General features: G+C 56.5%; 2 protein-coding genes across 2 annotated transcripts in view; one reads left to right on the top strand and one right to left on the bottom strand.

The window, feature by feature from the left end:
* The window catches only part of LOC138171369 (uncharacterized), a 12,906-nt gene extending 1,913 nt beyond the window's left edge, over positions 1-10,993 (bottom strand). Inside the window, exons 1-2 of the mRNA XM_069100814.1 lie at positions 10,948-10,993; positions 9,175-10,109 (exon numbers count right to left, since the gene is read on the bottom strand). Coding sequence (XP_068956915.1) covers positions 9,175-10,102 — 928 coding nt within the window. The 5' untranslated portion in view covers positions 10,103-10,109; positions 10,948-10,993. The remainder of the gene's footprint in view (positions 1-9,174; positions 10,110-10,947) is intronic.
* A 178-nt stretch (positions 10,994-11,171) lies between these two features.
* Positions 11,172-20,705, top strand: part of LOC138171346 (uncharacterized) — a 31,571-nt gene continuing 22,037 nt past the window's right edge. Inside the window, exons 1-12 of the mRNA XM_069100789.1 lie at positions 11,172-13,593; positions 14,826-15,003; positions 15,848-15,934; positions 16,092-16,119; positions 16,471-16,619; positions 16,850-16,972; positions 17,089-17,209; positions 17,648-17,790; positions 18,029-18,116; positions 18,529-18,656; positions 19,285-19,485; positions 19,882-20,575. Coding sequence (XP_068956890.1) covers positions 13,493-13,593; positions 14,826-15,003; positions 15,848-15,934; positions 16,092-16,119; positions 16,471-16,619; positions 16,850-16,972; positions 17,089-17,209; positions 17,648-17,790; positions 18,029-18,116; positions 18,529-18,656; positions 19,285-19,485; positions 19,882-20,575 — 2,041 coding nt within the window. The 5' untranslated portion in view covers positions 11,172-13,492. The remainder of the gene's footprint in view (positions 13,594-14,825; positions 15,004-15,847; positions 15,935-16,091; positions 16,120-16,470; positions 16,620-16,849; positions 16,973-17,088; positions 17,210-17,647; positions 17,791-18,028; positions 18,117-18,528; positions 18,657-19,284; positions 19,486-19,881; positions 20,576-20,705) is intronic.

Raw genomic sequence — 20,705 nt, 5'->3', positions numbered from 1 at the left:
CCTCAGTGCCTGGGGAGGGCTGCAGCCCACTGACGATGGGCACCAGGGCCCATCTGATGATGGGGCTCCCACCCACGTGCTGGGCCTCCCCAGGACCATTCAAGGAATGCCTGAGCAGAACCTCTGAGGACCTGACTGGGGCTTGTAAGAGGCCCCTGAGGTCCCAGGTGCCAAGTGCTCCATTTGAGAAGCCACCTTTGGTGCCTCCAACAGGTTCTTGGGCAAATCCTTCTCTTGGAAGGTGAACTGGATTTTGAGCAACAGACAAAAGTCACTTTGAATCTTGTCCAGAGAATTATAAAGTGGGATTGGGGGAGGGGGGTATGTCCCAGCTGGCTCAGGCTGTGGCCATGGCCTCCTCACTTGTCTCCCTAGTTAAGTCTCTTCTCACCAGGCCATCCTCTGCAGAGCTGGCAAGTTAACTATCATCACCCCTACTTAGTAAACTCCAATGGCTCCCTCACACTCCAAGGACCAAATACAAAATCTTTCATCAATAACTCCCATAATCTGGCCCTTGCTACATTAGCTGTCTCCTTACATTTCCTTCCCTGCCACGCTCTCTAAGCCAGTCATAGTGGCTTTCTTGTTATCTCTGTTTCCCACCTCCACACCTTTGCACTGTCTGTCCCCTATACCTGGAATGTTCTTTCTCCTCGTCTCTGACCATAAAAATCTCTCTCTTCCTTTAAGCCTAAGCTCAAGGCCCCCCTCCCCTCCCCAAAGCTGCTGGTCTTCCCCTTCAAAGTTCCTCTGAGCAGGTCTTGGGCTCACATTCAGGGGTCTCCCCATGTAACCCTCCAGCACCCAGGACAGCGCCAGCACAGCTAAGTCCTCATAAAATGGGCGGATCTCTTCTGTTCCAGACAAATCACAGAGCTCCCCCACTTTGGTCCACGAGGGCAGGGATGGTCTCATCTCCTCCAGGACTTAGTACAAGGCTCTGCACAGTCAGGACATAATGTTTGTGGATGGGATGAGTGAGCAGTGGCAGCTGTGGGACAGTACGGGCCCTCTAATGTCACGGATCCAACAAGACTTCCTGCCAATGGGCCCAGAACCGGACCTCCCCCTAGGCCAGCCCAGGCCAAGTAGGCGGGCCCTGACTTGTCCCGGATCTTCTCTAGGTCCAGCCGACTAAACCAAACTTTCTTCTAATAACCTTCCTCTGTGTTAATACCATTCAGTCTCCTTGCTCCCCCCCATCTCACCCTGAAGGCTGTGAGTGGCTCAGAGCATAGCAGGGAGGGTGCTGTACATGCCAAAGAATCCTGGTATCTCTGAACAAGAGGCACCCACTCCAATTTACAACTCAACCTGAATCTCTTTTACCACACCTGGCACTGGGGTCATCCACTATCTGCTTAGAAACCTCTGGTGAAGGGGAGCTCGCCACCTACTGGAACAGCCCATTACACTTTTGGACAGCTCTCACTGGAGGAAAATTTCTTCTTGCGGTTTCTACCCACTGCTACAAAATCTTCAGTTCTCTTAACTGATTGGACATGGTTTCCAGGTTTATCTCCCAGCCCTGACATCTCCTGTTCTCAGGCCCCTCCCAGCCCTGACACCCCCTGTTCTGAGGCCCCTCCCAGCCCTGACATCCCCTGTTCTGAGGCCCCTCCCAGCCCTGACATCCCCTGTTCTCAGGCCCCTCCCAGCCCTGACAGCCCCTGTTCTCAGGCCCCTCCCAGCCCTGACATCCCCTGTTCTCAGGCCCTTCCCAGCTCTGACATCCCCTGTTCTAAGGCCCCTCCCATCCCTGACATCCCCTGCTCTAAGTTCCCTCCCAGCCCTAACACCCCCTGTTCTAAGGCCCCTCCCACCTTTAATATCCCCTGTTCTAGGGCCCCTCTCAGCCCTGACATTCCCTGTTCTAGAGCCCCTCTCATCACTGACATTCCCTGTTCTAGGGCCCCCTCCCAGCTCTGACAAGCTAAATTCTGTGTCCAAACCCCTTCTACTGTAGCCCTGACATTCTAGACTCTATGGTGACTTTTTTAACACTCACCTTTCAAGCTCTGACAATCTCTGATTCTATTCTTTTCTTTCTCCCCCTTTTTTTAAATAGAGGAGGTCTCCCAACCTTGCCTATGTTGGCAGCGCATGGGCCATTCGCTGGCCCAGTCCCACTGCTGATGGACAGGGAGTTGCTATTTCTGGCCTGGGTCGGCTCCTCCTTAGCAAAGCCCTCACTGGCCTGGTCCCCCACAGCTCCGAATTCCCTAACTCTAGAGCTTTGCCAGGCCTTGCCTGCCACAGCCGACATTACAGGTGTGTGCCGCCACACCTGGGCCAGTGGGAAAAGGCGTTCAACCCTCCTCTCTGACTTTCCACACCCTCCCTTTGCTAGCCATTCTTGTTCATATTGACTTCAGCATTTAGAATACACACTGACAAGTCCTGCAACAGCCTCTCCTTGGAATGGGAGCATGGTAGTTCAGAGACCAACAGAACTAAGCATCAAGATACCCAGGTTCGAGACCTGGCTCCTTGACCTCACTCCTTTGGGCCTGTTCCCAAGAAAATGTGCCTGCTTGCCTGGTGAGAAGCTGACCAAGGCCTGAGCTCCAAGCTGGACAACTGCTCATTCAGCCCATACCCTAGAAGTCTGGAGATAAGCTAAGCTAACCCTCCCATGTCACGGACAAGGAAACTGAGGCATAATGAAGTCTGATATTCTCCCAGGACCCCCTGAGGTAGTCAGCAGCAGCAGGATCAGGATTCCAGGCCAGGCCCGGGGCCTCTGCATACACCTCTGCCGCTCCTTCTCTCTTCTCCCTCAGGGCCTCTGTCTGCCTGAGGCTGCCTCCTTCCTGGGGCCTCTTCTTCCCTGTCCTTCTTGGGGGAGTTAAGGGGGAGACCTCTGACTCTGGCTCTCAGGGCTCTACTGACATGTCAGAACCTCTTTCCTCATCCCCCCTTGTTGCCCTAAGGTGCCCTCATACCTCCCAACCATGGCACTGGTGCTGCCAGCGTGGCCCAGCAGGTGGAAGGAGGGGAAGGGTTTTCCCAGCCATCCTCTGCCACTCAGGAAATTCTGCTTGCCAGAGCTTCCTTCCCCAAGTCTAGGCCCAGACTAGTTGTGGCTGCCACAACCTGTTTCCTCTTGTTCCGGAGCTAGCACAGTAGGGAGTGTGGGGCGGAGAGGGAGCCTGGCAGGCTGGCCAGGCAGGTGGGGGGTGAGTGACGGGACTGCTCTGTGAGGCTGGCTTTGGCTGGCAGGAAGAAGGACCTGAAGACCTCAAGGGAGAGGTTGGGAGGTGTGCCAGTGCACCCCTGGCAGAGAGGTGACAGGGAGGAGGCCCTGGACAGAAGTATGTTCGGGAAGTATGCTTGCACTGAGGAGGTCAACCCTGCAGGAGGGAAATCAGGAATGTCCATTACCAGGGAAGTGAGGGGAGGATGAGGACTGAGGTGGGGTCATTGGACATGGGCATGAGGTTATGAGGTAGGCCCCTGCGAGCTCGGTCATCCACTTTCTCTGCCGTTGGCCTGTGGTTTAAAGATTAATCCCAAACTACCTCATGTTAAGTTATACAAAGAAAGTGTCCAAGGTTTTCCCTGATGAGGTAACTGCTGTTCTGTGTATCAGATGGTAAGAACATGGGCCTGTAAGTGAACTCTGCCCTGTTTCACCAAGTCCCCTCTGCCCCATTCTAAAGCCCATGCCAAGAGGCCAAGGTACACTTTGGTTAAGAGGAGGCCAGTGGCACTCACTGGCTTGTGGGTGAGAGGGGAATCAAGGCCATGACCCCAGGTCCTGTGGATGGTGCCAGGCTTGGGTCATGGGTTACCTAGGATGGGAGGAGTCAGTTTGATGGGGCAGGTGAATGTGCAGGGGACTGACCAACAGAAAGCATCTGTCCACTTACTGCCTCTGCCCTCAGAGTTCTCTGGGGTCTTCCTCTGCCCACATCATGTCTCTGATTGTGTGAATTATGCCCCCTCCCCGGGCATATGTAAATCTCTGGTTTATTTTTATCTTTGTATGCTGAGGACCTTAAACGTGGGAGGTATTTATTTAAGAAAGGGTTTTTGCTTGTGGTTTGGTGATGTTGAGCAAGTCACTCCTCATGTGCCCCAGTTAGACCCTGAAATCCTACAATCTCATTCCTGTCTCAATGTTTCTGCTCAGGCATCCTTCACCTGAAATCCCTTTTCTCTTCCTGGGTAATCCATAGCTCCCCCAATTCCCTCTAGGGCAAGGATCAGAGCTATCCACAGTTCTGAGATCAATGAGAGACAGTGGGCTTTCTAACACTCTTCTCAAGAACTGGGATAAAGGCATAGAGTGTATGGTGATGCCCACAGGAAGGCAGAATTAACACACTGGACCACTGAGTCAGAATCCAAAGGGTCATCGTTGCTGGGCTGGAGGATGAAGGTTAATAGAGAGAAATATCCAGCCTTGCACTTGGGGACTAGACAATCCACTTCCCAAGTACAGGACGGGAACGGCCTGGCTAGACAGATCTGATGAAGCATTTACATTGCATCTACTATGTTCCAGGCACTGGGCTAAGCACTTTGAAAATTTCTTACAGGTTTCATCTCATTTACAAATATTCTCTTGCTCTATCCCCGCCACCTCCTTAGGTCGCCAAACTCCTGGAAAAGACCTCTCTAAGGAGGCCTCCACTCCCCCTCCTCACCCTCCTTACGCTCTTCCAATTCCAGCTTCTGACATCAGCCTTCCTTCGAGGCCCAGTGATCTCTTAGGGGCCAGACCCAGGGGCCGCCGCCTCCTCCTCGGCCTCTTGGCACCACTCTCTCCTCCTGGATTCTCTCTTCTCTCTAGGTGTCCCTTCTGGACACTGCTCTTCCTTGCTTCTCCTCCTTCCTCTCTGCCAGCTCCTCCTCTATCCCCTCTGCTGGATCACACTCTAGGTCACACCCTCTAACCAAAGGCATCCCTCAGGGCTCTGTCCTAGGGCCCTCTTCTTTTATCCCTAGGCACTACTCTGGCTGATCTCCTCAGCTGCCATAGATTTAATGACCATCTCTGTGCTGATGATTCTCAAATCTATCTATCCTGACCCAAACTTTCTGTTGACCTACAGTCTCTCATCTCCAACTGCCTTTCAGTCATCTCACATTGGAGGTCTAGTCGAGATCTTAACCATTTGGCCTGGGAACACAAAATGAAGAAAGGTGGCAAACTGTTTCTAAACAACCCAAAAGGTGACTACAACGGACATCACTAGACAGTCAACACAGAAGTCAGAAGGATAATGTTTGCAGCCAGAGGTGGAGAAGCTCTGTACAAGTCAGCTAAGACAAGGCCTGGAGCTGAGTGGGGCTCAGATCATGAGCTTCTTGTAGCAAAACTGAAGAAAGCAGGAAAGCCATCAGACCATACAGGTGGGACCTAAATAACATCCCTTATGAGTATAAAGTGACAGCAATGAATACATTTCAGGGAATAAATCTAGTAGCTAGAATGCCTGAAGGACTATGGACAGAGGCTTGCAATACTGTACAGGAGGCAGCAACAAAAAACATCCCAAAGAAAAGAAGTCTTTTTTTTAAGAGTCCCTCAGACAAGATCAAATCAGTCAATACTTGAAGAAATTGATTCAGGCTATTCACTGGAAAGGCAAATACTGAAACTGAAGCTGAAATACTTTGACCACATAATGAGAAGAGGAAATCACTAGAAAAGACCCTGATGTTGGGAAAGATTGAAGGCAAAAGGAGAAGGGGACGGCAGAGGATGAGATGGATGGACGGTGCCACGGAAGCCATGAAAGTGAGCTTGGACAGACTTGGGGACATAGTGGAGGGCAGAAGGACCAGGTGTATTATGGTCCAGGAGTCGCAAAGGGTCAGACATGACTGAACAAGACATCTTAACTCAACATGCCCAAAATGGAACTCATTACCTTTCCCCCAATCTTTCCTCTTCCCTATTACTGTCAAGGCACAGACTCACACCCGAGGAGCCACCTCTGATGCCGCCCCCCATATATATCCAAGCTGGTGCCAAGGCCTATCAATGTCACCATTGTACCATCTCACGAATGTGCCCCCAGCCGGGGGCAGGTCCTCATCACTTCACCCCTGGACTATTGCAATGGCTGCTGGTGGGTCTGATCATGTCACCGCCCCCACCCCACCCCCAGGCTCCAGCCAGTGGCTCTTTATGGCCTCCAGAAGCTCACCCATCCTCCCCTTCCAGTCTCTAGTGTCACTCCCCTACAGGTACCATGGGTGCAGTGACCCTGACATTCTGCATCTCTCTCCTCTGAGCAGTTCTCTAGCCATCCCCCATTCTTGGAACACTGACCTCTCTAGCTTCCTCGAGTCCCAACTAAAAGCCCACCTTCTACAGGAAGAATGCCTCCTCCAGCCAGCCTCCCCCTTAACTCTGGGGCCTTCCCTTGGTTAGTTCTAATTTGTCCTGTATATAGTCTGTATGCTGCCTCTCCCATTCCACCCCAGGTCATAAGCTCCGTGAGGGCAGGGACTCTATTCAGCCTCTATTTGTATCCTTGGAGGTTAGGGCAATGCCCAGCACATAGTAGGTGCTTAATAAATGTTTGCTGACGATCAATCCTTTGATCTGGGATTTTAGTGGATGGCAAATTCCATCAGTCCTAAATGGGATGTGCAGGTCAAAAAAGCTAATTCAGTCTTGGGCTGAATGAAGAGAGGATGGCCTTCCAGGAACAGGAAAGTGATTGTCCCTGCTGGGACAGTCCACTTTGTTCTGCTCTGGGCATCCGGATTAAGCAAGGCACTGAAGCTGAAGAGCCCAGAGGGTGTAGCCAGGAAGGTAAGGGGTCTCGGGTCCACCTCATGGAAGCATCAGCTGAAGGAACAGGGCATGTCCTGTTTGGCCTAAGAGCAGGTAGACTGGATGTCTGGAAATGCCTCACAATCACAGCTGTGTCATAATGGGGTGGGACGGAGGTGGTGGGCGCCACTGATCAGGGCTCTGTAATGGCAGGCCTTCCTTCCCTTCATATTTGGGTCAGACTAAGTGAAGGATGGTTAAGGACCGTTCAGTTCCATTCTCTAACTGCAGTTCCAGCCTCACACCAGCCACTGTAGATGGCCTGAACCTGCCACAGGGGCAGCAGAGAGTGAATGGTGATTCCTAAAGACCCTCATGGAGTTGGGCACATGAAATAGCCACCTGTACTGACAGAGCAGAGGCTTCCAAACTTTTCTGGCCTTAAAAAAAATTATTCAGTGCCACACTAGAAATCTACTTTCTTGAACCCTTTAACATTTATTTTAATTTGTGGCATTTAAATATATATATATATATATATATTTTTTTTTTTTAAACATGCACCTTAAATTGAATAACTCACTCTAAGTCTGTGGCTTTTTCCCTGCACTGAAATTTTGATGATGCCACATTATACCACATAATCAGATGGCATCATATTGTAAACAAGCCATCACATGCACATATTCCTGCAGACACATGCTGGACTTCTTGATTCTCCTTGGCTCACCTGCCAACACCTGCTTGTTAAGACCTGTTGGTGGCCTTGACCACTTGTAGGTTATAACCAGCACTTTGTGTTTATTTGGAAAGGAACGTAACCACTACAACTTCAGCTCTGTTACACAACAGATAAAACATGTACCAACAGAACTTTCTTCTCTTCTTGTTCTTCCAACACCCTCTTGCTTTTATTCAACGCCCCCCAACTGCACCCGAGGCTACTACTGCCCCCCACAGGGCGGTGTCACCCACTTGGGGGAATCTACTTGTCACAAAGTTGGAGGGCAGGAGAGAAGATGTAGGGACAACTGGGTGGTGCCACAGTGCACAGAGCACTGGGTGTGGAGTCTGGAAGACTCATCTTGAGTTCAAATCTAGCCTTAGACACTTAGCTATGTGACCCTGGCTAGTCACTTCACCCTCTTTGTGATTTATGCCAAGAAAACCCCAAAGAGGGTCATGAGAGAGAATACAGCCCTGAGCAGAGGTTCTCCAGCCTGACCTCTAGTGAGGGGGTGCCTCCCTCCCGCCCCAGGCAGCCCCTTCCACTCTGGGGCAGCTCTGATTGTTAGGAAGCTTTTCCTCAGACTGAACCTATACTTGTGGCCCCCCTCCATGTTCTGCCGCAGAGGGGCGGGGGAGGGCAAACAGAACAAGGCTTGAGATCATCTTTGTAAAGTACCTGACACATGCCTGGTATACAGTTGGTGCTACATAGATGCTTATCCCCTTCCCTTAGCCCATGGAGGTCCTTTTTGATCCTGACCATCACCCAGAATGCTCTCTCTCTCTCTCCTGGCTTTGACATGTGAAGATGGGCTAAGTAAACGTGCCTGGCCTGCCTCCATCTAGGTCACTGGTAAATGCTGTGCGGGTCAGATGCCCATGAAGGTCTCCCTCTAAGGCCATGCCAACGCTTTCTGGGTCTGGTCATCTGACCAGTGCCAAATTCACCTGGGGTATCAGAGTTGTATCATACTCTTCTTGATGAGGAAACTGAAGGTCAGACAGGTACCACAGTCTGCTCTGGCTGCATCACACAGCTACAAAGTGTCAGGGCCAGGATTTTTCCCCAGAGAGTACCAGGATCCCCGACAGGTCCACTGTCAGAACCAATGAGGGGGGAGCTCACAACCTAGGAATCGGTCAAAATGTCCCATCTTCCCCCCAAACATGGCCTTGAGTCTGGACTATATGAAAACTGATTCTAATCTAACAAGCAACGTGAGTGACAAAAAAGGGCATGAAATGAACAAAAAAATCTTTTTATTTGAAATGAAATCTTTTTTAAAAATGTTATTAGTCTATACTGTTTCCATCAATGCAAATCCTAATCTCTACACACCCTGACGGCCCATTTTCCAAACTGCTTCTGTAAAAAAAAAAATGAAGAATCATCTCCTGTTGGTCAACTTGTAAATCTGAACAAATCTGTCATTGCTGTTCTGGTTACCTCTACATTTCTCTTCTATCACAACGGTTTGAGGAGAAGTGGGAATGGCAGCAATCACAGAATGCGAACCCCGGCTCCCAGGCTCTGACACTTTGTAGTACCCTGGGGCCACCCATGGCCTCAGTTTCCTCCTCTACCATCCTGAGACCTGAGGGACTCATTTTGGGGCACAGCCTGAATTTTAACCAAAGCTACCTGGGCCGCCTGGCTACCTAACTCCACTAGACTGGGATAAGGCCAGAGAGCCCAAGGTGCTCACCGTTGCTGTTCATGGCTGCGGGCATGCCTTCCGTGCTCAGAGCATCCAAGCGGCTGCTGGGCGTGATGGGGCTCGTGCTCACTCCCAGACAGGGCCAGTCTAGCAAAGGACTGACTGGGCATTTAATCTTATAAGTCAGAGCCGGGTCTGGGGACGGGCTTGCTGGTACGGGCATTGCGCAGAGGTGGGGCATGTCCGTGGAGGGACCGTCTGGTGACACCACCTCTCCGGCTGGGGCGGGGTGCACCTGCGGCACAGGCTCACAATGCAGGGGCAGGTCCTTCAGCGGGTCGCTATACTCGGAGGCATCTTCAGGTAGAGTGTCCTCCTTGAATCGGGCCTGAACCTCCACAGGGGGCGGGAGGAGGCTCTTCCCTGTGACCTCAGGCCAGGCGTCTAGTTTTCTGCCCACCTCAATCTGACAGAGCCCCTCCCTTTCCTGGCTGGGCTCGATCCCGCCACCCTGGGGCCGCAGCACCAGGTTGGGGCCGGGGTCCAGAAAGCCTTCCACCTTGCAGGCAGGCCCCGAGGGGCTAGGGGGGCCCTTAGTCCGAAAGCCCGGGCCGGCGGGGCACAGCGGCTCAGGGAGCTCCGCCCCCGTCTTGTTGAAGAGGGCGAAGATGTTGTGGAAGAGGCGCTCCTGGGGGCGCCGCCGCAGCAGGGGGTGCTTGGCCGTGGCCAGCTCCTTGCGGGCGTCAAGGATCATGTTCTTCCACTTCTTGCGGACCTCTTCGGGGGTGCGCTGCACCAGCGGGTTCAGCGAGTTCACCGCCGCCGTGATCTCCTCCCAGGCTCGCTGCCGGTCCGTCGTGTTGCGGTAGCGGCCCGTCTTGGGGATGAGGATGTCCTTCCGCAGGCTGAACTCCTCCAAGATCACGATCTTCTCTTCCTCGGAAAATTTGATTCTTTTTGGTTTGGATGTCATCATGGTGACCCTGCAAAGGAGGCCGCACGTTACTCCCCTGCCCGCTGAGCCCGCGCAGAGACGCAGGCCGACGTCCTGCCCGCGGCTCGCTGCTGCGCTCAGGGCCCCCAGACGGGGCTCCGGGACCTCCTCCCAGCCTGCGGCACCATCCCCTCCAGGAGCGGCACAGCCCGTGCTTCTGCCAGCGCCAGCGCCCCGATCCGCGCCTCAGCCCCGGCCTGTGCCCCGGCCTGCAGACATGCCTGGTGTCGCAGCATCTTCCAAGGGCGGGGCTTGGGGGTCATGGGGGGCGGGGCTTCCGGATCCCCCTCCCCCACTAGAACCTGTTTCTGTCCACGCCCATTGGGGGGGGTCCCCAGTGTCCCGCACTCTTTGGCCTCTGGCCCTTCCTGGGCACTGAGACTTTGGGGACCCCTGGGGGTGCACTGGGTGGTCCTGCGCCCCCTCCCCCGCCCCCAGTGTAAGCTGGGGGAGGGGGCAGGGAGGGTTTCCCTTTTGGTGTGGGGGATGGGCGGCTCCTTCCTGCTTTCCAGGTATGGAAGGGGGTGGAGAGGGCGGGGCACCGGGCCCGGGTTCATATCTAACCTCAGACACCAGCTAGTCCTGGGATCCTGAACGGGTCTGCTTGTGCCTCAGTTTCCCCATCTGTAAAACGGGGGTCACAACCGCACCTACCTCCCAGGGTGGTCGTGAGGCTAGCATAGGACTAGAACGGGGGCGGCTAGGCCCAGCGAGGGGTCCCCTGCACGCCTTCCCTCGGGGTGCGGCGCCGGGCCTCCATCGGAGGCCGGCCAGGGTCCCGCCGCGCACCCTCCCAACCCACCCAAGGCGAGGGCACCCGCCCCCACCAGTGGCCTAGGTTCCCAGCCGGTGTCGGGGGCGGCGCGCGGTGATGACGTCACGGAGGCGCCATCGCCGCGCGCCAACGACCGCTGGAGACTGGGCGGGGCAGGTGTTGTTGCCCAGGGAATGGGGAGGCGTGGCCGGAGCCCCCATGCGTCCTGGAGCTACGGCGGCTCCACGGGGCCAATCCTCCCCTTTACTTTTTCGTGGGTGTGCAAGGCAGCCCGCGGCGAGGCTTTGGGCCTCCCCGACGCTCTTCCCTGCACCGCCGGGGAGTCTGGGTCAGACGAGCGTTTATTAAGCACCAAATATGTGCCAGAAACTGTGTTAAGCACTGGGGATGTTGCTGTTGTGTTTGTCCTTGGTTCAGGAAGAGGACCATGACGTCAGGGAATGATGACGCGACTTGCAATTGACTTAGATTTAAGTGAGGCAGGGCTGAGCCAGATCGCTGTTTTCTCTGGAGCACCTGGGTCCAGGCGCCAGATCTTCATCAGGGCGATTGGCGATGGCCCTGGGTGCACTGGGAGATCCTGGCCCTTGGCCAAGACATTTCCAGGTTCTCACTTTGAGTGAGACAGCACCCATTCAGTGAATAGGCCTTTTTAAGAAGTGAGTCCAGGGATGGCCCCTTTAATTAGGGGAAAAGACACATCACACTTGGGAGGGGGAGAGCCTCAGGGTTGCTGGTCAAAAGAGAACCGGTTACTATTGACATTGGTTCTGAGCCAGGAGGGACCCAAAATAGCCATTGAATGGTGCTTATATTTGATCCCGGAGGTGATAGGGAGCCACAGAAGTTTACTGAGTAAGGGGTGACATGGTGAAATTTGTGCTTTAGGAAGTGGACTGGGGCCAGAGTTGAGGCAGGAGAACCAACCAGAAGGCTGCTGCAATAGTCTGGAGTGAACATATTTTTTATATAGGTAGCTATATACATATATATGTGTGTGTATGTATATATGTATGTGTACATATACATATAGAAACAATGTTTTGAAGGTAAAATTGACAAGACTTGGTAACAGCTTGAATATGGGGGTGAGAGAGGGGAGGCAAAGCTGATCCCTAGGTTGAGAGGCTGGGTGACTTCGGAGAAAAACAGTGAGTACAATTTTGGCCCTGTTGCATTTAAGATGTCTACAGGACATCCAGGTCAAGACTGGCAATTAGAGACGTGAGTCCAGATGTCAGGAGAGGTCAGGCATGGAGAAATTGGCCGGGGAATTTTCAGCTTAGAGCACCTAATTGAATCTATGGGAGATCACCAGTACAAAGAGTCTGCAGGGAGAAGAGGGGAGGGAGTAGGACAGAACCTTGGACAGCCCCTGTGATTAGAGGTTGTGGCTGAATGAATATCCAGCAAAGGAGGCAGAAAAAAGGCAGTAGGATAGGTAGAAGGAATACGAGGTCATGTAGTAAGGGGCAGAGCATGTACTTGGTATGTAATTTGTATTTCCTTATCTATCTCTCTTTCTGTGTAACATTGTATCCCCATCCCAGTAGAATTTAAGCTTCTTGAGGGCAGGGGCAGTTTCTTTTTACCCGGAATGCCTAGCACCTTGTATACTGCTTGTTCTAGAGCAGGTGCTTAACATATGGTTGTGGGATCAAATACTATGTGCTAGCAAAGTATAACAACGTATGTGATGGAGGCAGCCCTCCAGGAGCTGCCAGTCTAGTTGAAAGACCTGTGCCCCACCTCCCTGTTCCCTTCTTAGCTAGGCAAAGCCTTTTCCCTTTCTAAACCTGTTTCCTGCTCTGTAAAATAGGAGGCCTGGAACTAGAGGGTCTCAGAAGACTGCTGCTGTGGGTCTGGCATTAGGGGCACATTACTTGTCTTTTTAGACGCTTTTCTGCCCAGAGGCTCTGCCCCTTCTCTCTGTCTCTCCCAGAGCTTCTCTCTCTTGTCACTGTCATCATTCACTAAGTGCCTGCCGTGTAAGTGCAGGAGAGACAAAGACAGAGGGACAACAATCCCGCCCCTCATGGGGCTCACAGCCGAACGGGGAGACTGTCAGCAAAGGCATGTGTCCGGACAAGACAGAGCCCCGGGGAGCCGGAGAGCATCGGCAGGGGACGCGCCGGCATTAAGAGGGACGGGCGGCTCGGCCAGGCTCTGCCGGCTCGTTGGCGCTTTCTCTCCTTGGCACACAGTAGGCGCTCGCTTCATCAAAGCCTGAATTTCCCAGACCGTTTCTCGCTTGTCAGTGGTCAGGCTGTCCCCACGGCTCTGATCAGGTTCCTGCCCATCTCTCTGAGGCTCGGGCTCCGCGGGCGGGCCCGTGTCTCCCTCCTGCCTCCGCCTCCTCCCTTCGCGCAGGCTCGTCTCCGCCCCGACCCCTCACCGCGGGGTAACCGAATCCTCCGGGCCGCAGGGGGCGCTGTCCAGCCTCCCGTACACACTCAGGCGCCGGTGGGGGGAAGGCTGGGCTCTGTGGTCCCGGAAGTCGGAGCGAGGGCCGGGAGTGCACGCCGGAGGCTCACTCCCAGAGAACCACGGATCCGCCGGAGATCTCCCGACAGCCTGGGGCCGCCGCCACCGCCTCCATGGGCGCCGAGCACCAAGCCCGCGCCTGCCTGGCCAGCTGCGGCCCCGCCACGCCGCCCGCACTGCGAGAACTGCTGCGCATGCTCCAACGATTCGCCGGGTGAGCCGGCCACGAGGCCCCGCCCCCGAGCTGCCTTTCCTCTAGAATAGATCCCTCCCTCAGGCTCCTCGCGCCCGCCTTTCAGCCGTGAGGCCACGCCCCCTAGAGCTCCGCCCCCACGTGGCCAGGACTCCCAGATGGGGCGGGGCAAAGAACCTGGTCACGCCCCGGGGGAGGTAGGGGAGATCCCATCCCCACCCTCTTATCTCTAGGGAAAGGGGCGAGGGGTCTCTGGCTTCCGCTTGTGCCTGGGGTTGGGGTTCGGGTGGGAAGGAAGGAGGGGGCCTCTTTCTGCGAACCTCCGCCCCTGTCCCTGACTCTCCCTACGTCCCTGGGTCTGCGTCTTCCATAAATGAACGTTTATTAAGCGCCTACTGCATGCACTGTCTTAATCTGCCCTTCCTTCTGCTGCCGCCCCAAGTCCCTGCCTCAGGCTCCCCGAGCCCCCAGTCCCTCCAGTCTGGTACCTCCCCCCCGACCCTGCCCCCCTTTCCCCCAACTACCGGGCTTCGTCTCTCTCCATCCTCCTGTCTCTGTGTCTCTCCACCCCCGTCTCCCTGTGCCTCCCCATCCCCCCGTCTCCCCGTGTCTCTCCATCCCCCTGTCTCTCTGTGTCTCTCCATTCCCCCTTGTCTCTGTGTCTCCCTGAGTCTCTGCCTCTCCTGTTCCCTCCTCTCCATCCTGTCCTCTCTGCCCCTGCAGTCACCTCGGGGCTGCCTGGGGGTCCACGGGCTGTCTAACCCTTACACAGGGGAGAGGGAGCCTGGCTCTGACCCCTGTGCCCCCCCCTCAGCAAGGTCAGGCTCTACCCCAGAGGAGGGGTACCCCTGGAGAGCTCCCCCACCCCCAATCCCTGGGCTGTGCAGGGAGGGCCTTGGGGGCTCAGGTAGTAGTTTGGTTTGGGTGTGTATGAATGGGCTGGACACGTAGGCCCTGCCAGGGTCTGGGGAGTGAGTGGGGGAGCCTTTGGTGCCCTGATGCAGCCTTCAGTTTTAGGGTTGGGCTGTGCTGAAGGTGGGGCTAGGACCAACCCCCCACCCCAGTATTGGGGGGCTCTGGGTCCTGACTGGTTCAGGTGGAGTTGGGGACTTCTTGCTTTGTGGAGGGGGGAGGGGCAGGTTTGATGCCATCATGCTGACTGGCCCCATGGGTGGGGAGGGTGATGCTGTCACACTGACCAATGGCAGGGGGCAAGTGCCATTGCTGACCGGCCCCTTCTCCTGTCTCTGCAGAGCCTCTGGCCGGCGGTGCCAGGAGCGGAGCCTGGCGGAGGCAGGCAGGCTCTTGCCTGCCCTGAGGCAGACTTGGGCTGAGCTGGGTGCCCCTGAGGCCCAGCCCTTCCTGCGTTGCCTCCTGAGCTGCCAGCTGGAGGCCTTGGACAGCCTGGGGGCCTTCCGCAAGCTGGAGAAGGTGGGTGAAGCCAGATGCCCTAGGCTGGGCACTGACTGTGGGGGTATCCTGGGTCCTAGGCCCCCAGACAGAACTGCTTTTGATTCTAGTGCTGACAGAGACCTTCGAGGCCAGCAGTCCAACCTGGTCATTTTACAGAGGGAGAAGGCCCAGAGAGGAGAAGGGACTGGCCCAAGGATGCACGGCCATTGAAATGGCAGGAGCAGGACTCAAACCCGGTCCCTTGGGCCAGGCACTGACAGATGAGCTGTGTCTGCCTGCCTTCAGGGATCTATGCCTTAGAGCAGAGGCCTCCTGGCATGGCCGGTTTGAGTGTAGCCTTTGATAGCTGGGTAACCGTATGACCCCTTAACCTCTCCAAGCCTCAGCTTCATCACCTGCCTGCAGAATGGGTGGACACCTGTCCATCCTTCCTTGTAGAGGTCATGGTGAAGTTGTGTGAGCAAGGCTGTGCCAGTCAGTCTGAACCGTCCCCTGTGAGAGGGGATTGTGCTAGGGTAAAGGGAAGAGCCTGAGGCAGATCCGAGCAGGGATGAGAGCCCTGTCATCCTGAGAGCTGCAGCTAGATAGGAGATGATGCTCACAGAGCCAGAGAAGAGGGCACAGCACATACAAATGCCCTGAGGTGGGAGATGGAACATAGTGCACCAAGGCCGTAAAGACAGGGATGGACAGGTAGATGGGTGCCTGATGGGGGGGAGCCTTCAATACCAGGTAATGACATTTGGGGAGCTCCTGGAGAGGAGCCTTCTTGGCCCGGAGGCTTGATCAAGGGTCCCCCAACTACCGGGCTCTCCCCATTTTTTGATGGAGTTTCTCCCCCATTCTCCCTTTTCTCCTACAGATTTTGGTCACATTGGCTTCAGGGAAAGAGAGCATGGTCTCTGAGGAAGTGGCCAGGATGCTGGGCAGCTTGACCCAAGGCCAGCAGGTGAGGAGGGCTGTGAGTCGGGGCAGGCTGGGCATTGACAGGGCCCCAGTTCTCAGGACACTGACCCTCTGACAGGAAAGGCCTGGGCTGCTCCCCTCAGAGCTTGGGGAGCTTGGGGCTGACCCTACCGTGGCTCATACCTGCCCTTCCATTCTAGGCCCTGACTCTGGGAGATCTTCGCACAGGTCAGTCCCTCACCCACATCTCCCCAGACTCTTCTGGCCTTACCTCTTTATTTTATGGAGGGGGAAGCTGAGGCTGTGTTGTTTAAGGAAGGAGCGGCAGGCAGGTCAGGGATAATCCCCTGGGACCTCCCTGCCCCCGACATTATCCTGGAGATTGGTATCCCGTCACTGGGGATGGGGACCAGAGGATGAGCAGAGCTCTAGGCCTTTGTCCTAGAAACCCAGGGCCATAGTTCCAGCTATCCACCTTCTGACCCTCTGCCCTGAGAGGCCATGTTTGGAGGGGCTCCATGGGGGTGCTGGGGATCCCTTGTTTGCCTACTATCTGACCTCGTGGGCCCCTCTGCCCAGTGTGTCTCTTCCTGGAGGAGAGCAGCCTGGCCAGAGAACACTGGAGACATGCTCTGGATCCCCTGCTGGGCAGCACCGCATCCACTCTGGCCTCTGTGTTACAGGACCCTGCTGCGGGGTCCACAGAGCAGGCCTGCCATGCGGTGAAGGTGGGTGTGCTTCCTTGGTCCCCATCTTCTCCCTATAACTGGAAAGGAAACTCCCTGGAAAGCTGGGCTGGGGGGGCCGGGCCTGAGCAGTCGTGATGAAGAGCCCCTAGGGTGTTGATGGCCCCCCACCCTCCTGTCTGTGAGGCTTCTAGCTCCCAGTGGTCCACAGGAGGTGGGGTGGGGACTGGCTGATAATCACACTGGGTGATGGGCATGGTCTCTGCCCACAGCTGGCCCTCCAGCTTTTCCAAACTATGCCAGAGGAAGTGGGTGTCCTGGTCTGGAGTCCGGCAGAAAATGTGGCGCCCCTGGCAAGCATCCTTCAGGCCTTGGTGCAAGTGATCATGGGAAAGGTGATGAGACCCCTTGTGAGGCTGAGACCCAGCCCTGCGGCCCAGGTAGAGGGAGGTGGGGCCTGCTGACTGCCTTCATGAGAGCACTCCTGCTTCCACTCTTGTCTCTTCTGCAGGTGACCAACAAGGATGCCCGCCTTCTGGCTGGCACAGCCCTGGGCATGCTGGTGAACACTGCCCCTACACTAGAGGTAGGGGCCAGGGCTGTGTCAGAGCTGCTGGGACTGCTCAGCCCAGGTGAGGCTACGAAAGAGAGAGACTGAGAGAGACAGAGAGAGAGAGAGAGAGAGAGAGAGAGACTGAGGGAGGCAGAGAGAGACAGAGAGACAGAAAGAGAGAGAGACTGAAGGAGGCAGAAAGAGACTCTCCCTCCATCCGCAAGCCCAAGCCCAAGCCAGGGCAGTCTCCCCTGAATCCAGTGTGGCCTGTTGGCTGACACCAAGGGCAGACAGAGCCTTAGGGGACAGCAGGGCTCTCTGCTCAGGGCATGATAGTCTCATTGGGGAGATGGGGATGTCTCTATTGATTCGACCCTGACTTGAACTCAGGGAGCTGAGCTCTGGTCAAGAGAGGAGTTGATCTGTGCTGAACTGGGCTTGGCCTCAGCCCAGAGGAGCAGGGAGTGGTTGGGGGAGGGAGTGAAGCCCTCTTCTGAGCAGATTTGTTTGCCCTTAGACCACAGGGAGCAGAGGCTTGGGGGGCTCCGAGTGGCTGTGCCCCCCATGACCCCTGATGCACTCGGGCACCTGGTGATGAGCAGAGGCCTTCTGACCTCCTGTAGGAGGGAGATCCTGACCTTCAGATCTCCGAGGGGGGAGGTAAGTCCCAGGCTGGACTTGGGGAGCCTGGAGGAGGTGGTGGCAGCAAGGGTGCCCCAGACTGAGGGATGAGGTGGCTGAGAGGCCAAGCGGGGCCTGTCATCGTCTCAGACTGGGTCAGGGATTTGCCGAGTGTCTGCCCTACCTGAGCTAGGCTCTCCCAAAGGACCCTATCCCTCTGTTCCTGGGTCCTGGGCCCACTGTGGCCTGCTTTCTTCACACACCCCCAAACCCACAGGCCTGCCTGCTGCTCGGAGACCTGATGCCCCCCATTGGCCCAGGCTGGAGCACGAAGAACATGGACTACCGGGCCTCCCTCCTGCAGGGTGAGGAATCCTGGGGGCAACTCCCAGTGTGTGAGCAGGGCCTGGTGGTGATGGAGGCCTGGGGCCAGTGGGACAGTGGCAGGAGCCTACCTAGGTTGGGGTTGGGCACCAAAGGAGCTGTTTTGGAAAGTACCTCCAGGACCTTCTGGGCCTTGATGGGGAAGGAGATGAGGCTGCAGGTGCCTCTAATACCGGGGAATGGCATCAGAAGGGCTAGGGCTGGAGGCTGGGAAGCAGAAGGAAGAAGCTGCAAGCCTGGGAATGCGGGGATCTCACCAGAGGGCTGTGGGCTGATGGGCATGGGGAGCAGGGTGGTCACATAGGCAGAGAGTAGAGGTCAGAGGCCGGGACTAGGAGGGCTCAGGGCAGCCTGACGCGAAAGAGGAGCTGAGTGTTTGCTACCCCTTCCCAGCTTTCTCCCTGTGGCTGCGGCGGGTACACGAAAGCACTCCAGGCATCTGGACTGGGCGACTGCTGAGTGGGGATTCCCCAAAGGCCCAGCAGCTGACTCACTTCATCTGGAGCCATACCAAGAGTCCGGTAGGGAGCCCTGACCTTGCCATCTTGGGCAGCTTGGGGCCCAGCCAGGCTGGGTCTGGTCTGTCTCCTTGTATCTGAGTCTCTTGTCCAGAGAAGGCAACCCAACAAGGCCTGTCCTTATCCCTTGGGCCACCCAGGAGGCGGCCCAGGGAAGATGGAGCCAGAGACACTGTCCTTGGCACACTGCTGGGAGAGGCACGGTCTGATACTGTGTATGGTAGCAACACCCCTGGCTTGGGATCCCCAAGCCCTCAGCTCAGCTCTCAGCATGGGGAGCTCATGGAGGCCCCTTCCCTGTCCAGGCTCAGGGTGCAGGTCTTGGGCCTATAAAATGGGGGGGAGTGAGGTAATGAGAGGTATCTAGAACGCCCCTTGTGGGTGAGGAGATAAAACTCTAGAAGGAATCAAGCTTCATCGTTTTGCAGATGAGACAGCTGAGGCCCAGATTGGGGAGGGGATCCCCAAGGTCACACACAGTACAAGCTGTCTCTACCCTGGGAGGGTGGGCACCACAGCTGGGTCCAGAGAAATGCCAAAGCCTGGATGGGGGGCAGGGCAGGGCGCCATGGGGAGCTGAGGACAGAGACGGCCATTTCCTGGCACATGGAGCCTGTGCCTTTCCCCACAGCTGGAAGGCCTGGCCGAGGTTACCCTGCACTCCTTCAGCCTCTTCCTGGAGCTCTATGGGAAGGAGTGTGGCCACTTCGGGGATGACGGAGAGGAGCCTCTTTTTGATGAGTTCCTAGAGAGGGTCCGGGCTCTGCCCTGGCCAACCAAGGCCCGCTACCCAGCCCTCTGTGCCCTGCTGCCCTTCCTGGGCTCTGGAAGGGTGAGTGCTTCCTCATTTGGGCCAGTCAGAGCGGTGGGGAGGGAGCCCTTGGCCACTCTGAGCATGGTACTAGGAGCTGACGGTCTGGGTGGGGGAGCCCCAGCCTGGGCATGCAGCATTTCAGCACCCTGGCCAGGGGGTGAACTGGGGCAGAGCTGGGGAAAGCTGAGGGCCCCTGTGACCTTCCTGGGCTTCCTGCTGGTGATGGTAGACAGGAGCAAGGTGGCTGTGATCCAAGGGGGTCTTTGGGCTTCAGGGAGGTACGAGCAGGAGCTTTCCCAGCCTGAGGCGCTCCCATATCCTGTGTCCAGTTGGCCACAGTCCTGCTTTCTTGGGGTTATCAGGCTGGACCTAGGAAGCAGGGCTCAGTGGCCAACACGGGCGCTGTTCCTTCAGGTCCTGGCTGCACTCCCCGAACTCCCAAAGAACCTTCTGCTCTGCCTCTCCACTAATCCCCTGAGCCCCCCAGCCGCAGACACATACCGATGCTTCCTCCAGGCCCAGAGAGAAGAGTGGGTCATCGCAGAAGCTGGGGCCAGTGAGGGGGCGCTGGCTGAGCAGTGGGCCCGGCACTGGCTGCCCACTCTGGCTGAGGCCCTCCAGTCCCCAGTGGCGGCTGTGCAGGGCCGGGCGGTCAGCTCCCTGCTCCCTCACACCCTCCGGCTCTTCCCGGCCTCGGCCCAACTCCTGGAGAAGGAGTTTGCAGGCCCGGGGCTGGCCTGCCTGCGGGGGTGGGCAGCCCTGCAGAAGACTCAGAAGGAGCTGGGCCAGGGCCCCCCAGCAGCCAGCCAGAGCCCCGCTCGCCTTGCTGCATGCCTGGCATGTGGAGATGAGGCTGTGCGCCTGGCTGCAGCCAGCCTCTTGTGTGGAGGGCCCGGCTCTGCCCAGGCCCCTGGCCCCAAGGAGCTGGCTGCCTTCCAGGACTTCCTCTGGCTGAATCTCAGCGGTGGTTCAGCATCCTTCCGGCAGCTGCTGCAGGCGGCTGTGATCAGGCTCCTAGGCCGACTTCGGGACAGCGCCCTGGCTACACTCTGTAGCCAAGGGGTGGCAGGGTCACAGCCAGCCCAGGAGTCTCTCCTGCTCACTGGAGGTGAGCCTGGGCACCCAGCCCAACTGTGGGGCCCCTTAGAAATGCTGCTCCCTCTGGCCCTCCTTGTCCTCTCCTGAGTGCTAGGGCAGGGGGATGGGGGCCTGGGGAGGTGGGCTTGGGGATGGAGGGG

The sequence above is a fragment of the Petaurus breviceps genome, unplaced genomic scaffold, assembly GCF_028583685.1.
Source record: "Petaurus breviceps papuanus isolate PSGF00001 unplaced genomic scaffold, PetGlider_PUasm1.0 428, whole genome shotgun sequence".
In the NCBI taxonomy this organism is placed as follows: Eukaryota; Metazoa; Chordata; class Mammalia; order Diprotodontia; family Petauridae; genus Petaurus; species Petaurus breviceps.
The sequence above is the reverse complement of the archived record's forward strand: the minus strand, read 5'-3'. Positions and strand labels throughout refer to the sequence as shown.